This window comes from Aythya fuligula, chromosome 1, assembly GCF_009819795.1.
Source record: "Aythya fuligula isolate bAytFul2 chromosome 1, bAytFul2.pri, whole genome shotgun sequence".
Taxonomy (NCBI): domain Eukaryota; kingdom Metazoa; phylum Chordata; class Aves; order Anseriformes; family Anatidae; genus Aythya; species Aythya fuligula.
In genome coordinates, this window is record NC_045559.1 from 181,262,502 (window position 1) to 181,284,369 (window position 21,868).

The window sequence follows — 21,868 nt, forward strand, 5'->3', positions numbered from 1 at the left end:
AGAAACTTCCTCTGGGTTTGAACAAAGCCACACATAATGATCCTGACTTCTGGATGCTTCAGTGCTAAAAATACCAAATCATAAGTCAAAGTCTAAACTTCCCAAACTTTTTCTGCTGTTGTGTCAGCAGAATAAAATGCTAAGCCTTCTGTAATGAGGAAGAAATTAGTCAATCAGGGATAAAAAAAGAACAGTTTATGCGGCTAATGTATGGTATTAATTTAGATTACTGAAGCTGGCAGCCAAAGCAGCTGCTCTAAGGAGGGTGGTACAAAGTTTCAGGTTGATCCTGTAGTTCCCTCCCACCACCTTCCAGCATGTATATAAATTGTCAGCTCTCCAGACCCTTTGCCAGTTCTCTCTTCTAGACTTGTCAGAAGCAACAGAGGACTAAAGATGAAGATCTTTTTCTTACTCACCTTTTCTACTATTTTCTTGACTTCTTTTGAACAAGCATCTGCATCTGCTCACTATGACAAGATTTTAACTCATAGTCGAATAAGGGCACGCGACCAAGGGTAAGTGCATTGTGTTCATTTGCATTTTAAATGTGGGTTTCTTAACAGTTATTCTCTCCTTTCTTCTCACATTATATTAAATGTGTTTTTTCTTTCACTATGAATTCTTACTATCATTCAAGAATAACTTTCTTTCTGAATTAATTTTATAAGAACTGCTCCTGAATTAAAAGTTTCTTGGGGAGTTTCAAAAGGAGTCAAATTAATGTTAAACTTCTTAAAACCTGTAAAAAATAAAATCCCCGCTTCCTGATGAATAAGACACATACATTTTAGAATCATTTAAGTCAATTGCAGTTCATAATTAATATAATGGGATATGGGGTGTGTTTAATATACATTTTAAAATATTTGGATAGAATTGATACCTATTCCACAACATTTACTCTCTTAATTCTATCCTAATGAAAATCATGAGCTCTACTTTCTGACACGGGAAAATACACTAGGAGTCCTTTGTAAAACTTCTGCTCCTGCTAGAGTAATGCAGCAAGCTGCTCAGCAGGGTGTCCAGAAGACAATGCTTACAAGCCAGTCTGCTCAGAGACATGGAACTAATTTGAACAGCTGGTGTCAGGGAAACGCATGTGTCTAAACGTATTTTCTTTCAGTCTTTTAAGTAAAAAAACTTTCTGTGAAAAGAATTGTTCACCATCCTGTCCTTCTTATTGAACTCTCTCTATCTCTCTCTCTCCCTCTGTGTGTGTGTGTTTTGAATAGAAAGAGTTGTCTGGCTTCCCATTGTTGTAAAGCATGTGTTCTAACTTTTGAACTGATGAACTTCTGTACTGTAAAAGTATATGAATTAGTGACAAAACACCTTTGCTCCATGGAATTTGCTCTTAAGAAATTCCTCTACACTACCATGCTAAGAAAAAGTTTTCTCTGTTTGAAATCTGTGACTCCTTTTATTTACATGCCAATTACCCTTTGGTCCCCAGTAATTCCCAGAATGTTTACTTAGGTGCTTGCGGTACTCCAAAAGGTTTGTAATCAAAATAGCTGATTGATTTACAGAAGACAGGGTTCCCTTTTACATAAAGAACCAGTCACTTCTCTTCACCATCTGCCCATGACCTTCGGCTGCACAGATGTGTGCAAGAAAAAAAACTTTAATAAAAAGAGCTTGATGGTATTCACAGCTCAGTTCCTAGTGGCTTGTAATTAATTCACTTCCCAGGAGGAAGGAAGAAATGTAAGGCATATTGAGGCAGAGGGTCAGGACAGAGCAGATGGGGATCATCTGTCCCTACCAGGAGAGTGGGCTTGCCAAGGAACACAGCTGGGTAGTCCCAGGAGCTTGCACTGTAGTTGCTTCAATGCACACCTGCCCTGACAACTGAACCCAGATGTTGGTTTCTTACTCTTGCTCAGTAGGAACTGTGTTTGCTGCTATTTTATATAACGCTTTCCCAAAGATGAACAAAAATTCCTTTTTAAAATGTTTCTCACTCCCACCCATAGCCCCAATGTCTGTGCCCTTCAGCAAGTTATGGGAACCAAAAAGAAATACTTCAGCACCTGCAGAAACTGGTACCAGGGAGCCATCTGTGGAAAGAAAGCGTAAGTATCTGCTGTTTCTAAACATTTATTGAAATGGCATAGTGTACTATTAGAAAGTTCTTATTTTCTCAGTGAAAATTTTGAAACAAAATACTTGTTTCAGAAGCAGGGGCAGGAATAATGAACTTCATAATTTTACAGTGTTACAGCATCCCTTTCCCTAAAACCACCTCTAAAACCACTCGAGTAACTGATTCAATGATTGCTGCCAAAAATAGTCACAAAAGGCATGAAAATGACAGCATGGTATGTAGCACTTTTTAAATTGAGTGGGCTTCAAATCATTAGTTTAAGGAATAGTTATTTAAGTTTTTGTATCTCTCTTTTAAACATGAGGAGAGGTTAAGTGTCCTACCAAAAAAATGCAGGGGGATCTAAGAAGCCAGTTGTGGAAAGAACGCAACACTATCCAGCAGAGTTGAGTGGTTAGACCACATCTTTCCACAAAGGAAAAAAAAATATATATATATGCGTATATATATATATGGGTGTATATATATATGGGTGTATATATATATATATATATGCGTATATATATATACTTGAGGACACAAAATAAGTCTGGGTGACTTTGACATTCTTTTGGAATCTGTATATAAATTTCATTTTTTAGTTCTTCTGATAATGCAAGCCATTGCCTTTTCATGTGGAAAAAAAAGTCAGTAGTATTGGTCACTACCTCTGCATCTACCACAGAATGGTTTCAGGGTAAGAACACACACAAAAGCTCCAATCCAGAACTTGGTCTGCCCCATTTGTCATGTTTAAAATTTAGTTAATTTAACAGCAACTGACACTGTTTACCCAATGCATTAAACTAATGTTTTTCCAGTGTACCACATTTTTCTCTTGATGTTACACAATTACTTGGATAACTTTCCCAGCAGTTGTCAAAGGAAGTTATTGTTTCTGCTTTGCCATTATTCTCTTACAGGGTCCAGATAGGTCTGGGATGACATTTTCAGAACAGCTCAAGAGAACAGGGAGTCTAGGCTTCATTTGCAACTGTGTGATATCAGGAGTCTCATATTGAAAGCCCATAAAAAATCTTCCACATATCTGTGTAATGTTCAAGTACACAATTTTAATAGTCACTCAGAGATTATGTGCCCTAAGAAATAGATATTAAGTTACATTGATACAAGGTGCATATTACATGCAAGAGGAACTTAACTCCTTTAAAAGTAAGATAGGTGTTTAAAACGTACCTAAATAACCTCAATCACTGTTTCAGATGTTAATGAAAAGTGAAAGAAAGATTCTTTGTTTCCAGGCCAAAGGATTCCTTAAAGGAGGTTAATATGGAAGAAAAATAATGATTAGCAGTATTGATCACATAAGCCAAAGATGGCTCCCTTTATAAAATAATCTTATTCACAGTTCTTCTTAAGCATGATCCCTATACGTTTTAATGTAAAACTGATTACAACTGTATGATTGTCCATGTGGGCGAAATACCTCCGCTAATGATTTTTTCACTGTTCAAATCAGACATGAATTTGTAGACAGTAGTCAGGCAAATAGACTTGAAATAGACTTATACTGTGATTTCTAGTACTCCTGTTGGGTGTCAGAGGCTTTGCATTTTTGAGATTCCCAAAAGACACTGCAGGTCATAACACAGTATTGGAAAGGACCCTTAGGGAAAAGACTGAAGAAAGATGTTGGAGGAGGAAGTTTTCTCCCATTGTCTTTCTGAGAAAATGTGTTTATTTCCCTGCCAGTGTAACATGGATTAATGGAATTTAGTTTCATTTACAATACAATGAGGCATAAATTCCACCACAGTCTTGCCTTTCAAGGCAAGTAGTGACACAGTTTTGAAGTCTAGACATGAAGTATGATACCATGGCCCTACCTGAACTAAAGAAAGTATGATTTTCATGGAACAAGTTATCACCCTAAGTTTTCTGCTATTGTAAACTTTATTGGATTGCTAATTACTTATTTCCTTAAGGATATGAAAGAAAGTAACAGCATTAAGCTAGAGTGGTAGTAGCACAAATCATAACAAATTTCCTTTGAAGAGAAGCAATCTGCTTATTTTAAATCCTCAGAATTTCTTCTGAAATATGATTTATTGTCTAGAATCCTGACCAGTCTCTCCTATTTTGAATTTAGCTTTGTTTTTCTTAGATATTCCTGACAGGGTAGAATCAATTTTCATACAAATTATCCAGAAAGTTTGGGTAATTAAAAATTGTAACAATGAACAATTTCCAGTCAATCTAGACTCTGTGTGGTCATTTACCCCATCTCTGCCTTCAGTTCCTTCAGTACCCATAGGTTTATAGTCTTTATCAGAATCTTCTCCTCCAGGTGGCATTATAATACTGACTTCCTTTCTTCCTCAGTGGACATGCTGCAAGTCATCCAAAATATTTCACCTTTTGAGAAAAGTCTGCCATACCACTGATTTGTTTGGCATTACATGCTATTCCACTACAGACACATTAGGAAGAAGGATATTTCCTGAAAATGACTTAGACTGAAATTTGGATATTCTCAAAGTCAGCTTTGGAAACCAACTTACTCCTGTGGTTTTATTCCTAGAAAGATGTTGTGTCTTCCCAGGAGCAAAAGTTTGCTCTCAGCACAAATCTGAGAAGGAACTCATTACTTTACTAAGCTCCAGAAGTAAAATGAGTTGTGTAGTGAGAGATAGCTTAACGTGTAAGGAAAAGTAATTTGAAGAAATAGACAGTTTGGACTCACATGACTCTGTTCTATTCTCTGATAAGAATTTAGAGTAACATAAACTGAAAAACATTTGACAGAGCTAGCGTAAGGCAATAAGCAGGAAACCTTCTGCAGCCAACCAATGGCAGACACTGAGAAACAGTATCTCCATCCTCTTTTAACACTCCTACCATTGTAAGTACTCAGAGAGGAAGGCTAGAAGGGGAAAACAGTGTGTATGAAACTAAATAGAGTCATAGGCAGAACTGGGCTTTTTATTTTGTGTGTGTGTATGTGGCTGTAATAGAACATCTGTTATAATTTAGTCTTAGCTCTTAATTGGATTTTTATATTATGTTCTCAAAGCATAGATGGAGATTTGACTAAAGGTGTTACTTTAGTAAGAACAGTAATCCAAAGGACAATGGCTCTTCTCAAGTCAATATCTCTGATATCTCTATGTTAACAAGCCATTCATGAATGTATATATGATCTATAAAATGTTTATTTAAGAAAGTTTTTTACATTTACATTTCCTGTCAACTGCTGTAAATTTCTAATAGGGATACAACTTAAAGATTTGCTAAAAACAAAGTCTTTTGGACCAGAAAGCTTTCCACTGTTTTTATACAATATTTTATCTCCATGCCAGCAAGGAGTAGAAAGGGATGAGTCACAGAACTCATCTGAATAAGCTGAAAACTGCTCTGTTAACCAAGAATAACAAGGACATAAAATAGTCTAGCTCTATCTTCTGTTCCTTTGGAATATATTCCCTTGGATGCGGTAGGAACAGGAGGGTAGTAAAAAATACAAAAGCAACAACAGCAAGATGGACACCATCTTATACTGAGCTAGTAGGGTGATACAGATGAGGATGACTTACAGTGTGAGATGGCACTTCTCACGTGTACTGTGTATATGAGTGATGCTGAGGAAATGCATCTTGCATCAAGTTATATCTTGTTCTGAAGTTATCTTGGAATTCTCTCTATGGACCCCTCTTCTTCCATTCTGTCTTCCTCACTACATTTTGAGCACATTTGATACATCAACTTTCACAGAATCATCTCTAATTGCTGTCAACCATAATGGAATATCAATAATGATTAGTAGGAATTTACAGTAACACTTGATGACTGAAAAAAGCCTTGGTTGTACATAACAAGTTACATGGTAAATAAGGCACTGATCTTGTAATGCTTGAGTCAAGAAACATCTTTCTTAATCATGTTCTTCAGCCAATTTTCTGCCCTTCATTAATTGTTGGGTATGTTAAGAGGAAACAACTTTCCATATCTTATGCTATACTTGCAACTCAACTTCTTTTGGTTCTCCAAAAGCTAATGAAGACTGCCGTCTCTTATAGCTACTCAGAGGGTGGGGGTAGAGATATTTTCTATTCAATGGAAAAGAACAATTTTCTCATGACAAAGCAATTCACACAGTTGGACAAACATTCTGAGTCCTGTCAGGTGACTTGTTTTATTAGCTTCTGACAAGGATGCAACTAGGAGGAAGGGTATAAGGTTAATTTCCTTATTAATTAGTAAATCTGTAGCTTAAACTCTCTTCATCTTGTATTCCTAGGAAATAGTCATTCAGTGAATTGCCCTACAGAAACATACTAAGAACTGTAGAAATACTTTCAATATATGGCTTGTCTGCTAAAGAGATGAACATGCCAGAAATGTGAAAATGTCATGTACATATGTGTTTATGACAGAATAGAAATGATAGGGTTTGTTTGGTTGTTGTTGTTTTCTAATATTTATTCTTTAACATCTCTATCAAACCACAGTAAATTATGGAATTCCAAACTTGACTTTTAAAATAATGCTTTGTAATGCTATTGATCTTCGAGTCTACATTCATTTTTTAAATCTCTTCTAGTAGTTTAGATAGTGAAGTTCTTAAGTCCAACTTTTCATTTGAGTAAGCTGTTCAGTTTAATGAGTTTGTGGTTAATGTTTGTCAACTTTAGCTTATGAAAAATGAGAGAAGCCTATTCAACTCCCACTGAAGAGTCATCAATTTAAAAATTGGAATGCAGTAGTAAAGACTCAGCAAAAGTCTTCAAGGAATTACTGTTGAGAACTCTTTTAACACTGCCAACATCAGCCACAGATATAAAAATAAGACTTTTATGTAAAACTATGATGGCAATTTTCCTTGTCATTCCCAGTGTACCATAGTTTGAAAAGAAATACCTGAAATGTAAAGTCAGCAAGTTTAAAATATGCTTTAGACCTTGATAAGGTCGACATAATTTAGACCTGATATTATTTGTTGATATTCCCTGCCTGTAAGGGCCAAAATCAACTCAGTGATAACTCTGTGAATTTCAGTGTTTGCACTTTATTATGAGAGAATTGTCAAGCAAAGCTATGGTAGATCTTTTGTTTCTGTTATATTAATTATATTAATTAAGAAGACATTATTGACTTCAGAGCTAAGTTAAATGTTAAAATACAGAATTATCAGTTAGCCCTGATTTGCTGCTCTATATAGCTTATACATGCTCAAAAATGGGTATATTTTATTGATATCATTATATAACACTGAGTCTGTTCTATTGATAAATTTTATGTATACTGTGATGGCATGCTCTTTTAACCCTGTTCTTGGCTTGTTACAATCTGGTTTTCATCCTTAATCTATTTACCAGGAAACTTTCCCTCAAGTCCAGCTATTCTGTCTTTAGTCATTTTACTTTCTATGATCTGCTTTATATCTGTTCTTAATTAGTTCTCTCCCTCATTCCTGAGCTTCTTCAAAGTCTTCTTTGATACACTGGGGCTCTGCCATCCCACTTTCTTTCACCATACAATCCCACAGACCTTCTTCTTCAGTACCCTTTAAGTTCTATATCCAGAATGCTGATTACCTCATATAGTTTTGTCATTTAAATTTATTTTCAGTTTATTTTTTTTATTTCCTTTTACAACCCAGCTTATAACAGTTCCTCTCACTGTCCCTGCTACCTTTTTTTTTTTTTTCTTTCCTCAGTCCCATTTAATCTTTTCAAAATAGACCCATCCAAATTGATTTCTTCAGCTGCTATTTTATTTACATGATCTTTTCGTAACTCTGCATGATATCTACATTCCCTCCCATGTTCCTCCTATCACTTAAACTTAATGACTGCAGTCATATTGTAAATTCAAAGCTCTGCATTTACTAAAACAACAACTGAAGTTGTAATGTATACAGAATAGGTCAAATGATATAAAAGGCCACAAATGTCAGAAGAATGTATACTTAGCTATGCAAAATTAATAATGAAAAATAAAAATTAAAATTAAAAAAAAAAAAAAAAAAAAAATAAAAGGCTATGAGCTGAAATTTGTTTAAAGTTGTCCTGTATGTTACTTAATTATGTTTTTAATTTTATTCCACAGAACTGTCTTATATCGAGTGCTGTCCTGGATATATGAAGATGGATGGTATGAGAGGATGTCCTGCAGGTACAGGCTTATTTGCATGTGGATGAATCAGTATATGACAAGCATTACAACAGAGGAGACTTTGGGCCCCTCAGTACAAGAAGGACATTGAGGCCCTGGAACGTGTCCAGAGAAGGGCTACAAAGCTGGTGAAGGGCCCGAGCACAAGTCGATTAGGAAACTGTGTTGTTTAGTCTGGAGAAGAGAAGCTCAGGGGAGACTTCATTGCTCTCTGCAATTACCTGAAAGGAAGGTGTGACGAACTGGGGGTTGGCCTCTTCTCGCAGGTAGCTAGTGATAGGACAAGAGGGAATGGCCTCAAGTTGCTTCAGGGGAGGTTCAGGTGGAAATGAGGAGACCATTTCTCCTCAGAGAGAGTAATCAGGCATTGGAATGGTTGCCCAGGGAGGGTGGTGGTATCACCGTCTCTGGGGGTGTTCAAGGTAAGGTTGGATGAGGTGCTTAAGGAACATGGTTTAGTGAGCAAACTGGTGGTAAGAGGATAGTTAGACCAGATGATCTTGGAGGTCTTTTCCAACATTAATGATTCTATGGTTCTATAAGACTGCCTGAGAATAGAAAGGTTCGTTTGCATACTGTCAATACAGTTAAAAATGAGCCTCCATTGAATGAGGTCATGCAGTTTAAGTTGAATTCTCAGGCTGCTTCTAGCTGCTGGGTTGGAAAGAAGTGGTATACTCCTCAGTTCCCAAACCTACAGAAGGTGAATTTTTATTCCTATTCCCCTCCCACTCCAGAGTAACCTAAAGCACACCAGTGACGTCAAAAACCTAGGACATGAAATGTGGCTTATCTAAGTTCTGTTTATTTCTTTGCCTGAGAAGACTTGAATCTTGTTAACTAAAAGTGTGTTACAGACTTTAAATATACTAAGAAGGGGTTAAAATGAAGACAGGAAATCTTAATTCTCCTGGTTTTGGTGATCTGTTTACATAAATAAAGTTAATTGCAACAGGAAAGAATAATTTTAAATGGCATGCTTTAGAACACTATATCTGAGCTGCTCTTTTACATTCTGTAATAAAGTAAGGCCATCTAAGACAGAGTTCATCTTGTTTAGAAGAATTCATGTCACTTCAGATGTTTACATTGGAAAGAGGTTAGTCATACTCTAAAGTTGCCTGTTCCTCTCCGCAACTGTAAAAACAGCCAAGGACAACTAGCTCACACATCAATTGCTGACTTGTAGATGCATAGAATTAGGAGATATGCATCCTATTCTCATGTGGCAGTGCTTTAACTGTGAGTCTATAGTCTTACTACCTTCTGGCTGAATCAATATCTGTGCAAGCCAAACACTGGAGGAGGCCTCACAAATAGAATTCTGTTTCACCATGCCCACTCCATTGCAATATTTGTGGCTGTAGATAGAATTGACTCATGTCCTTTCTCAAGGGTCCCAAATGGATAGGTTTCTACATCAGGTTAAGCTTGGCACAAACCAGACATTTTTCTAAAGAAAATATAACAATATTTGGTTTTGTTTGATCTAATTTTTCATCTCATTAAGCAAACCGGAAAATAAATAACAAGCAGATGTGTTTGGATGGATTTGGATTACATTGATAATGGAATTTTAATACAAGCATATTGTTTTAATATTGATTTAAATAGTTTCATAAAGCAAATACCATTGTCTAAACAAAATAAATAAATTAGGTTTGGTCATGAGAAACTGACTGAAGAACTTACAGTATTTTTGTCTAATGTCTGTTTTAGTTGCTCCTATTGATCATGTATATGGTACACTTGGTATTGTGGGAGCTACCTCCACTCAGCAATATTCTGACATGTCAAAACTGAGAGAAGAGATTGAAGGACGAGGTTCATTCACTTTCTTTGCACCAAGCAATGAAGCATGGGAGCAATTAAGTTCAGTAAGTGTGTGTGTGTGTTTGAGCATGTGTTTTAAGTATATTTCAATTTCAGGGAATGTTTTGGATGCAATAAACTAGACTGGAAATGATAATGAGATTTTAGATATAAATGGGCAATAGTTATAATACAGAAATGTACATATAACGTGCATTACTGAAGCTAGAACATCTGAGTTTATTTTCAGTAATACTAAGCAACAGTAAGCATTTCTTGTTTAAGCACTTGCATGTCAAATTTAAATCTTGCTAGTTTTAGCATAGTTTTGAGGAAAACAACAGGAATTCCAGCAATTACATAATATAGAGTACATTCATGTTTTGACAGTGACTCAGGTGTCCTCCTTTTAGTAATGCTATTAGTTAAAATAAACATTGAGCCAAAACACTTTGAATGACTTCTCTGTGATGAGACCTCTTGTCTTCCATTTGTGAGCAAGTCAGACCAAAGCATTATCTAAACAGAGCCAGATTGATAGGTATTGAAGTCATATTGGAATTAAGTGCCAACTACATTGAAAGCATAAGTTAAGGTAAAGCAATATGTACATCTTTCTGAGTGGAAGAATGTTCTTGAAAAATCCAATTAATTAAAATCCTTTCTTCTTCAGGAAATTCACAGGAATTTGGTTGACAATGTAAATATTGAATTATATAATGCTCTCCACCACCATATGATAAACAAGCGCATGTTGACAAAAGATCTTAAGAATGGCATGACATTGGTGTCCATGTATAATGGCCAGAAATTGCTTATTAACCATTATCCTAATGGGGTAAGTCTATTTACATGAGTTTTTCTATATATTCTATATTTTTTCTATATTTTTTTTCTATAATATAGTAATTCAATTTTAGCCACTGTTTGTTCCTTTATTTTCTTCTATAGCTAAGGATATTGCTTTTGGAAAGATTAGCATCTAGCAAGTCAGTTGTCACGATAACAATAATTAAAATGGTCTTGAAAAAAAATCAGTTTGCTGTGCAGGCTAATCGCCAAGAAAGAACTAATAAATATATGCTGTTTGCTGTTTAAAAATCAAAGTTCAAATGAGAATGAACCTGCTCCATAGAAGACAAAGCCTTTCATAGTGAAAATACATCATCATCGTAGATCTGAAAGCAAAATTTGATAGTGCTCTTTATCTATTTACAAAATAACATTAAATCAGGCCTTTAATTATATCAGATCGTTTATTTGAATTGGAGTGCATGGTAGAAGCATTTAAGGTTGCAACGATACAGGTATCCATTACTTTCCAGAAATAATTTTATTTTTATAATGTAAAAAACTCCCAGTCATGTTACCTGTCTTTTCTTAAAATGCATGGAAATTTTTATGCTAGCCTACAATTTACATCAGTAAAAACCAATACAATCATCATATTAACCAGATATGGAAAGCAAGTCTGAAGAATAAGGATTGCAATGACAAATAAAACATGACTATGAAATCAATGTAGACTGCACTAATCTGCTGCTATCCAGTGCTTTCCAGAAGAGTTCAGTCAGCCTCTTAAATCCTGCAAGGTTTTACTTGATATTTAAAATAAAACCAGAAAGAACATCAGTGAACACATTATGTACAATACACGTATGGCCAGTCTGTAAGAATCCGACTGCAAGTGTATGATCAAGTGAATGTTTAATCATCTACTGCTTGATTCGTCAAACATAGGTTGTTACCGTTAACTGTGCCAGGGTCATCCATGGCAACCAGATTGCTACCAATGGTGTTGTTCATGTCATTGACCGTGTCCTGACTCCAGTTGGAAATACCATTCAAGATTTCATTGAAGTAGAGGATGATCTTTCATCTCTCAGAGTAAGTGGACAAAAATAGAAACACTTTTCTGGTCTTGTAGTTTCTTTTTTTTTTCTATTCATGTATGAGGCCTGGAAGTAAGAGTATTCAATAACAGAGAAAGAGAAATAAATCAAATAAAGGATTCCTACTAATACTGCAAAGCTAGCAATTTAAAGAGAAAGTGCATTTTATGTAAGGAGTCCTCTTGTGTTCTTTTGTGGATCTTGTGGATCATCAATAGGACAGATCATGTCACTGTATCTAAAAAGTGTGCCCTTTCTTCAAGTAGTGAGGTAATGCAACGTATGAGCATAAGTTGCGGTGTCTGGTGCTAGATAAATAAGAACAATTTCAAGATGTGTGACAGAAAATGGTAAAATATATTTTTTTCCAGAATCTGCTCATAGCAAGTTCATAACACCATGGAAAACATGGATTTTTCTTGCAGGAGAGAACCGGCTTACTTTCTGTCCAATTTATTCTGTCTAATTTATTCTTCTTCCAGAAGATGTGTCTTCTTAGCGTAATAGGATTTCACAATGCACATCTAACAAAATATGTTATAGTTCTGCAAATAGCTTTTGTTCTCTTCCCTTCTCCACCTCCTCTTAAAATACAAAACTATTTCAAATGCAGTGGCATAAAGGTGGAAAAGACAGCCTGAATTCTCTAAACCCAGTCCATTGCACTTTCAGGCAACCATATACTTTTAAATCCTTTAAAAAACTGGGGCTAACGCAAGTCTTTTCTACTCTTCAGGTGAAAAAAAAAACTTTTTTTTCCTACATTTTCTATATTTTCTTCTGCATTCTTTCTTCTACGTGTTCTATTTGTGTTAACTTCCATGAACTCTAAGCAAGACCATTTCACCTAATCCTAGATGACATTTTACCTGTTACTTTTTACTTACTTACATATCTGCCTAACAGTGCTTGGAAAAAAAAAAAAAAAAAAACATTTTTTTTTTACTATTCTAGGTATTATTATTCAGGTATTATTATTTTTTATTATTCCAACTGTAACACATTTTTTATTATTCCAGGTAGAAGTTAATTTTGTTGATAGAGCATTGCATTAATCTAATGTGTCAAAACCTACACGTTCATATTTTTCATTTAAAAATTTAAGAAATAATAATTTGTGCCCTGCTGTCAGTTCTATCAGAATTTATTGATTAGTGTGTGCTAATTTAAGGAGGGAACTCATCATATCAAGGTACATCTTTTCCCACAGAATTAATTTTTTATTCATGTTTGTCATTTCATTTTTAACACATCTTTCTATAACACTGATCTCATTGTCACAGTAAAGAACTCTAGATACAAAGTGAAAACACATGAGAAGCTTTGTGCTAAATGCTGCCTGTGAGATCTCATGAATAAATCTGCAGTTTTCAGTGTAAACTCAACATTGCTCTTAAAGAGCAAGATTTGACTACGTCAGAGTTCTAAATTAGGGAATAAAAAGTGTGAGCTTTTTGTCCATTTTTTTTTTCCTGTGTCTACATGGCTAAGCTAATGCTTTAAATAACCAGCATATATAACGAAGTTTATGTTTTAGGCTGCTGCAATCACATCAGATGTCTTGGATATTCTTGGAAGGCCTGGTCATTACACACTCTTTGCTCCTACTAATGAAGCTTTTGAGAGTCTTCCAAGGGGAATCTTAGAAAGGATCATGGGTGACAAGGTGGCCTCTGAAGGTATGTAAACTTTTCTTGCAGAAGAAGAATACAGGTTAGTAAATCAGGATGTAGAAACCACATTATCCTTGTAGTCCTGAAATTCAGCACCTGTACTTTTACAGGAGGAGGAGTTATTTCTTCTGACTTCATCAGTTACCTAATGATTCAAATTAACTGATAATTTACTTTCCAGAACATTTTAAAGGAAACTATAAATATACAGGCACTCTAATGTCTCTAGCTGAACTGTGATTTTCAGCTCTAATGTTCTAGTAGAGATTCCTGCCTCTAGAACTGCAGAGCTATCTGAATTTGGGAGTTCATTCATAGCCTTCTCATGAGTAACTTTTTCATATGGACAATTCAGAAATTGAAGTTTCTTTACTGCAAATGAGTCTGAGATTATCTCATTTTAAACAAAAATGCAGACCACTCCTGCTTCTAGTCATCCATCTTTCTTCTGATCAGTAAATATTTAAATCATGAACCTCTATCCAAGTTAATTCTTCTTAGAATGAGTACTTTTCAGTACTTAACACCCTGTTGTTACTAAAGCAATATTTTTGTTGCCTTCCTTGCAAGTAATATCTGCATTAGTACTGTAATATAGTGCCTTCTACTGAGGACCTAGTAAGAAAGAATATGCCAGGGAAATAACAAGATTATCTGAAGAACCTAATTAACTTAATTAACTACATCAGTTGTTTAACGTTCCACAACACCTGTAAAAGAACTATATGACTATATGTATCCAAACGCCTATGTATGAAATTTTTGCTCTTTTCCCTGAAGCTCTTGTGAAGTTCCACATTTTAAATACTCTTCAGTGCTCTGAAGCCATAATGGGTGGAGCTGTCTATGAAACCTTGGAAGGAAACACACTTGAAGTTGGCTGTGATGGTGAAACTCTGACTGTGAATGGAGTAAAGATGGTCAAACGCAAGGATATTGTGACAAGCAATGGCGTTATCCACCTCATTGATAAAGTGCTAATTCCAGATTCCGGTTAGTAATGTCCATGACAAACATCTTAAACTGAACATGTTTTCTGTGAACTCACTTGGATTCCCTCACATGTATTGCCAGTGATAAGATTATGAAACCATGGAAAATCCAGATCAGGAAAAGAAATAAAAGGTGTGTTAAAATACTTTTTGTTCCTTTATTTGCAGCCAAGCAGGTCATTGAGCTTGGGGGTGCCCAGCAGACTACTTTTACAGACCTGGTGGCACAGCTGGGACTGGCATCTTCTCTAAGACCAGAAGGCCAATACACTCTCCTGGCACCTCTGAATGGTGCTTTCTCAGGTTAGTAGCATTAAAAGAGTATGCTCTGAACATCAAAATAAACAAGAATATATGCTACTCTGACAGTCTTCCAAATAAGACTCAGTACTCATTCTAAGTCCCAAGAAAAATGAGTAATTGAGAATTAGAATGAATTATTTCATCCTTACAAAATGCACACCGAGTAGAAAGACAAAACAAATGCAATCATCAGATTGCACAGATTTTTTTTAGTGGTACCATTTGTTGACAGAGATATCCTTAGTAAAATAAGATACAAAATACACATGGGCAGGCTGTGGGAAAGGAAAGATACTAATGAATTGCCAGTTCTCTTAATCTTTACATTACTTACATAAATTCACAAGTTGATTATTCTCAAAAAAAAATATACAAGGAGATTGGTATTTTCTAGTACATTAAAGCAGAGAGAGACCGCTACAAATATGATTGGAACACGTCTGCATATCTGCAGGAATGAGCACATGAACAGCCTGCTCTTCCCTCAACAATCTGTATATTAACCACCCACATAATAGCAAATTTGGGAAGGATTTCAGGTGCACATTCAGAAATAATAAGCTTCAGCAGTAATTTAGAAGCTGGAGCAGGCACACATATAAATCATCTGGCGTTTTATTTCTAGTAATAATCAGGGGTGTGTCAAAAGATTGTTTCTAGATTTGAGAAAGCACAATTTAAAGAAACTGTTAATTTTTTGTTTACACGGATCCTTCCAAGTCATTGGAAGTCATTCAAGAATTTCAATTAAATATCTAGTATTTCCATAGTCTTCTAATACAGGTGTCCACAGTTAACCTTACTTGAATGAAGTTCACTATATAAATAACTATATATAAATATCTAATTGGCATTGTAGATGACACCTTACAGATGGATCAACGCCTTCTCAAAACAATCCTGCAGAATCACATTATAAAAGTGAAAATTGGGCTCAATGAACTATACAATGGACAAGAGCTGGAGACAATTGGAGGAAAACTGCTCAGAGTCTTTGTGTATCGCACAGTAAGTGAATGGGACATTTTAACAATATGTATTCTAACTATGAAAATGAAGATGCATAAAACAATGAAAGACAAAGTTGAATGAAACTTTCAACATCTACTATTATCACTGCCAAGGAAAATTTTTTTAGCTTTTAAGTTAGGAAAAAAAAATAATTTGAAAATCCAATTTTTGTTATGGGAATTTTGCATAGAAGACTCTTTGGCAAAACAATGCAAGATTCTGGGTTTGTCACTCAATTAGTTATAAATTCATACAATTAGTTTTTAGAACTAAGTAACAAGAGGGAAACCAGAATATCAAGTTTGGAAATCTTTGCATCCTGCTAACTTACTCCAGATTTTGATACTATTGTGTTCTCAAGCCGTACCAGACTTCCTGGCAAAAACATAAAATTTGACTGTCAGAAATCCAGATAAATATTATTTTTAAACTCAGGAGCCTGTTGGGAAATACACATCCGTTTCATTCATTACATATGATTAAATGTATATCATTCTGTGAATAGATGCACTTAGGTGTCTCATTTCTCTTTTAATCAGGCTGTATGTGTTGAAAATTCATGCATGGTCAGAGGAAGTAAAGAAGGAAGGAATGGTTTTATTCACGTCTTCAGACAGATCATCAAGCCAGCAGAAAAAACATTGCACGAAATGCTGAGAAATGATAAGCGTTTCAGGTGATTAACATTTTGATAGCACTGAGATTTTCCTACAGACGGTAGGAGTATACAGATGGTAGGTATATATAAAGCACAACTGGTCTGAAAAATAATTGTGGACCATGTTGGATTTTTGGGATGCAAGAAGGGCAAGAAAGAGGTTATTACCTCCTCAAGAAAATAAATAAATAAATAGTGTTCCTTACTACTAAATAGGCAAGAGAAAAGCAAGGGGTCACAAAGTATTGGAAGACATATCCAGAGCTATAAATGCATCAGAGTATGAAGGTTTAATTAACCAGTAGTACAATTCCATATCAGTGCAACATGATTGCAGGCTGTATATATACTGTATTCCCAGTGTGTATTTCTGTCCTCTACCTGCAGCTTTGTCAGTCCTCCAGAGAGACCAACTACCATTGTCATCCTCCCTTCATCTCTTTGATCTGTAGGACTTTTATTCCATGAATTATTCTATGATCCAGGCTGCCATTGCTTTTTATTTTTCAAGTCTTTTTTCTCAGTCTGCTACTCTTAGGACAGTCTTCCTTTTTCTCATTTTATCTCCTCCACTGTCTTTATTTCTGGGAAACTTTAGGAGTGTTTAAAGATGGATGTACTTTCAGAACAAATGAGGAGACTAAGTGCCTGGACTTGAGAATAATTGCTATACTTCAACAGAATGTATTTGTGGTTTGTATTTTTTAAACAGTGTTTTCCTCAGTCTGGTGAAAGCTGCAGATTTAGATGATGTTCTGTCACGGCCTGGAGAATGGACTCTGTTTGTTCCAACTAATGATGCCTTTAAAGGTTTGACTGATGATGATAAGGATATATTGATAAGTAAGTAATATACCAATACTACATGTATAAACAAGAATGAAATTAATGGGAAAGGTAGCGAGTGTGCTTCTTAAACAAAAGATGTCTGATAAACAAGGTAACCTTCTGCAAAGAGCAGGTCATGGTATTTCCCTAAATTAATTCTTTCTTCAGTGATAGAGAAAGTATCATTTGGGGAAATAAAATAAAGTTTAAAATCAAAGCTTAATTTAAATTTAACTTTATTATTTAAATTTAACCTCATTTGTTGATTCCAAAGTGTAATTACCTTCCAAGTTAAAATCTGCATTCATTTAATTAACTTCAACTTCTATAACAACATTCAGGGTTACTTCAGATGTATCAAAATGCAGAGTCTCATCAAATTTCTGTTCTTCATGTAGACACTTATTGTAACCATCACATTATAAAAATATGTAGTATGAATTTCCATTCCTGTGCTGTCCTTTCTTTTCCTGTATTTTTCCTTCTCTGTGTCCACCCAGTGATCTGCTGCATCACTTGTGCTACAAAAAAAAAGATCCTGAATATATATAAATCCTAATGTATGCCATTACACTTTCAAGCTTTGGAACTGTGTAGATTTTCACAACAGTTAATATTTCATTTTTGTAAAAGAAGGAATGCACACTGATAACTTGAAACTCTCCTGCAGGATTTCCCACCAGAGGGTTAGACTGTGGCCACAACACTATAAATATTTTTAGTTTATTTGAGGGTAACGTGAATCTGTCTTGTCGCACAGGTCTGGGAAGAGCTGTCACCTTGAATCCAGAAAGTTAGTCACATTTTTTGTTTTTGCTCTGTTCAGACCAAATTTCAAAGATATGAAGCCAAATCTCGTGAATCCTTAATGGCTTCAAAGAGTCCATCTCATAGCAGCTTCCTTAGCATAACTACACAGTCCTTAACTCACTAATGAGGCACTGTTAATTTGAATTCTCTCTTAGCCATATAAAGTTATGATTGCGGTATAAATTATCTTCCAGTGTGCTGTGTCTCTTTGTCATCAATGGTAAATTAACAGATAGCCTAAATGACCAGCTTTAGATAGCTATAAAATCAAATGAAGCTCACCTCAGGGCTGTGAACTGAAGTAACTAGATAAACACTATAGTTCAATTTTTGTCTTAAAGACTCTCTTTTCTTGAGAAAGAAAGAAAGAAATTGAGTTTACCAGGCCTATTATATTTGTCTTCAGTTCACAACTTGATGAACCCTAGCCCTATGTCATTTTGGATTATTTCTACAGTCCAGGATACAACTATATTTGATGTTCAGCTTTTCAAGGGCTTTTATGTACTGGCTCTTCCTATCATTGTGACATAGTTTCTACTTACTTTCTATGGCAGCTGAAATTTTGATTTTTAACCTCCTTTTTTTTTTTTTTTTTTTTTTTAATATCAGTTTGCTTTTAGGAATTTTAACCTAGCTTTCTTTTAAGACATAATATTATTTTGTCTATAAAAATTAAGCTTTTAAATATGTATTTTTTTCCAAAGAATTTATAAAAATATTAATCTGTAATAAAGATATAAAACAAATATTATTTATAACCACTGGCCATTGTGGCAAAAAACAAAGGAAATTTGATTGTGAAACCAGCTTTTTCAAATGGCTGTATTTAGACTTTGTATATAACTTAATGCTGTCTATGAATAAACCAGTCACAAAAACTCAGCACTAATTTTAGTAGGTGAAGAGGATCATTTAACTGAACTTTAGTAGTGAAATGAATTGCACTGATATTAGCAATCAAAGGCAGAAAAAGGAAAATGTTCACTGAGAGACACCAGAGAACAATTATAACCACACAGTATTTTCATTGCCATTTCATCAAGGTTGAAACTCCTGGAAAGAAAAATCAATGTCAACATGTAATACTAACAAAGAACATGCAATAGAATGGTCAATATTCCACATAATGGGAAGAACTTTTGTTTTAAAACTGCTCTGCTTGGTACCCTGTCTCCTGGTCAGTCTGTGGATATTCCTACAGCTCATCCAAGACTCTGAACCTCCATGGATACAGAGCTCCAGGGTGCCCTGCCATGACTCTAACTTGGACTCCAGAATCCATTTGCTTTGTTAGTCCTTTTCTTTCTAGTGGCTTTTTCTTCCAAAATAGGAATTAAACCAAACTTTGAAATATAGAAATCACACTCACAATAGGGTTGTTTCCGCTTTCTCAACTCCTCTTCCTCTCACAGTTTGACTGCAAGAATAGTCAAGACCAGTATCCCAGATGACCTTCCTCTGTTCTTCCTGCAACTTTGTCCTGCCTGAGATGGGAAAATATGTGTGTACAGAGAGAGTTGTCAGTTACCCCATTCATCTCAGAAGGAAGTCGCCCAAGAGAATAGTTATATTAATTTCTCTGCCAGCAGTTAGCTACAGTTCCCTTTAATTGAAAGGGTGTTAAGGTTACAGTTTGTCTAGTACCTTGGTGACACTTGATGCTGCAGACTGTTTAGCAGTCCTGAAATTCTTGTGTTTACAGAGCATAATCAGAAAAGGAATGAAAAATTCTGATTAGAGGGGCAAGCAAAGGAAAGCAAATAATACCAAATAATAAGAAAATGCTACTCTTCTATATAGTAGTTCTCATAGCGTGTTTATAATTATGTTGAGTCCCTTTTGGCATAAGATTGTTAAAATTATGATAACATAAAAAAAAAAAAAAAAAAAAAAAAGCTTCAATATATATGCATTTCTGTTAGTTTCATTCATGGTATGCTTAATTCTGTCTCAAACCTATGGGAATCCTTAGTATTTCCCAAAAAAATAATTATCTAGTACAATTTAGTTTTTATGCCTTGCTTTATTTATTTATATTTATTTAAATTTGTATTCCTTATTTTTCTTTTTAAATAGGAGACAAAAATGCTCTCAGGAACATTCTCCTTTACCACTTGACACAAGGAGTTTTCATTGGAAGTGGCTTTGAGCCTGGTGTGACAAACATTCTTAAAACTATCCAAGGAGGGAAGCTCTACTTGAAAACAGTTAAGTGTTGAAAAAAGTCACAACCCTGTAATGGAGATTTGACATTCAGTGTCTGCAATTAGATATTCTGTCTGCAATTTGACATTGAAGAGTGGGATGCATATATCTGAAAGTGATATTAAGGGATTCAGTTTGTTTTTCAATGTCTCTGATAATATGTGTTCTTTACCAGGTGAATGATACTCTTCTGGTTAATGAACTGAAATCAAGAGAATCTGATCTCATGGCAACCAATGGTGTCATTCATGTTATTGATAAACTCCTGTATCCAGCAGGTGTGTATTAGTTCATAGAATTTACACACATTTCTGAATTTGTCTACATGTTATGTAGGTGCAAGAACTTTAAAAGGATATTTACTTTAAAGAGACAATTCCTATGTGAAATAGGAAACAAAAAATTTACATCACTGCTCATTTTATGCCATGCCTGAAACCATGGCAACTATTGGAAATTATGTGAAAGTCAAATATATGGAAGACAAGATGCTTTGGGCTATCTTTCCCTCAATACAGAAGAATGTATATGTATACATAACACTCATATATGTACACATACACGAGTGTGAATTTATGAGATTGTTTTACATTGCATTAGCACTTTAAGTGAAAGTAAAGTGAATAGAGATGTTTGTTTCCTCTTACATACCTGTTTCTTTTCTTAGACCTGCCTGTTGGAAATGATCAATTGCTCACGATCCTGAAGAAGTTGATCAAGTACATACAAATCAAGGTACTTTTTAAATGATGTTCCCATTGTCCTTTTGGCAAGATCTATGAAACCTTGTACATTATTCAAAAATGGTTCTTTGGCTCTCTGTTTCTTCAGCAAGCAACACATCTAGTAGCTCCCAGTTACCCAAGTGTAATTTGGATGATACATTCAACTCAACAGTTAGGACTTAAATTTTTCAGCACCACATAATTGTAGAACATTTGCATATGGGCAACTCCAGTGTGAACTGGCCTAAATCCACTCTTTGCTTCACTTGAGGCAATCCCTTTTTGAGGGAAATATAAAATAGCTCAATTACTATGCAATTTAACCCATCAGCTTCAATGGCTATGGATTAAAAAAGAAGCATCCTTGTCTATTTCAGTTACATACCCTTTTGAGCTTACATTATCTTTCAAACATGAATGAAAGAACCTAGTGTAATAGCATAACCTAACTTGTAGATCAGTGAAGCAGTGAATTGTATGCAAAATCATTAGAAAATTAGAACACAAGTGCTCTTTCAAATTTTGAAATTACTTTTTTGTATTTGTAGTTTGTTCGTGACAGTACCTTCAAAGAGATTCCACTGACATTTTACAGTAAGTTCATTTTATATATTTCCAGATGGGTTTAAGATTGATTTATGAATGCTTTCAATTCCAATCTGAATTGTAGATCTTTATTAATCACAAAGAAAGCAATTTATGGTGAAGTAAAGTGGGCCAAGGAATGAC

General features: G+C 35.0%; 1 protein-coding gene across 1 annotated transcript in view; it reads left to right on the forward strand.

Annotated features, from left to right (window-relative positions):
• The first annotated feature begins 355 nt into the window (after positions 1 to 355).
• POSTN (periostin) overlaps positions 356 to 21,868 on the forward strand; it is a 34,090-nt gene continuing 12,577 nt past the window's right edge. The window contains 17 exon segments of the mRNA XM_032200463.1: positions 356 to 518; positions 1,983 to 2,081; positions 8,162 to 8,174; positions 8,176 to 8,227; positions 9,947 to 10,104; positions 10,713 to 10,877; positions 11,780 to 11,926; positions 13,469 to 13,610; positions 14,385 to 14,597; positions 14,765 to 14,899; positions 15,759 to 15,907; positions 16,450 to 16,586; positions 17,281 to 17,411; positions 20,286 to 20,416; positions 20,590 to 20,692; positions 21,082 to 21,149; positions 21,688 to 21,733. Of these exon segments, the coding sequence (XP_032056354.1) occupies positions 397 to 518; positions 1,983 to 2,081; positions 8,162 to 8,174; positions 8,176 to 8,227; positions 9,947 to 10,104; positions 10,713 to 10,877; positions 11,780 to 11,926; positions 13,469 to 13,610; positions 14,385 to 14,597; positions 14,765 to 14,899; positions 15,759 to 15,907; positions 16,450 to 16,586; positions 17,281 to 17,411; positions 20,286 to 20,416; positions 20,590 to 20,692; positions 21,082 to 21,149; positions 21,688 to 21,733 (2,011 nt within the window). The 5' untranslated portion in view covers positions 356 to 396.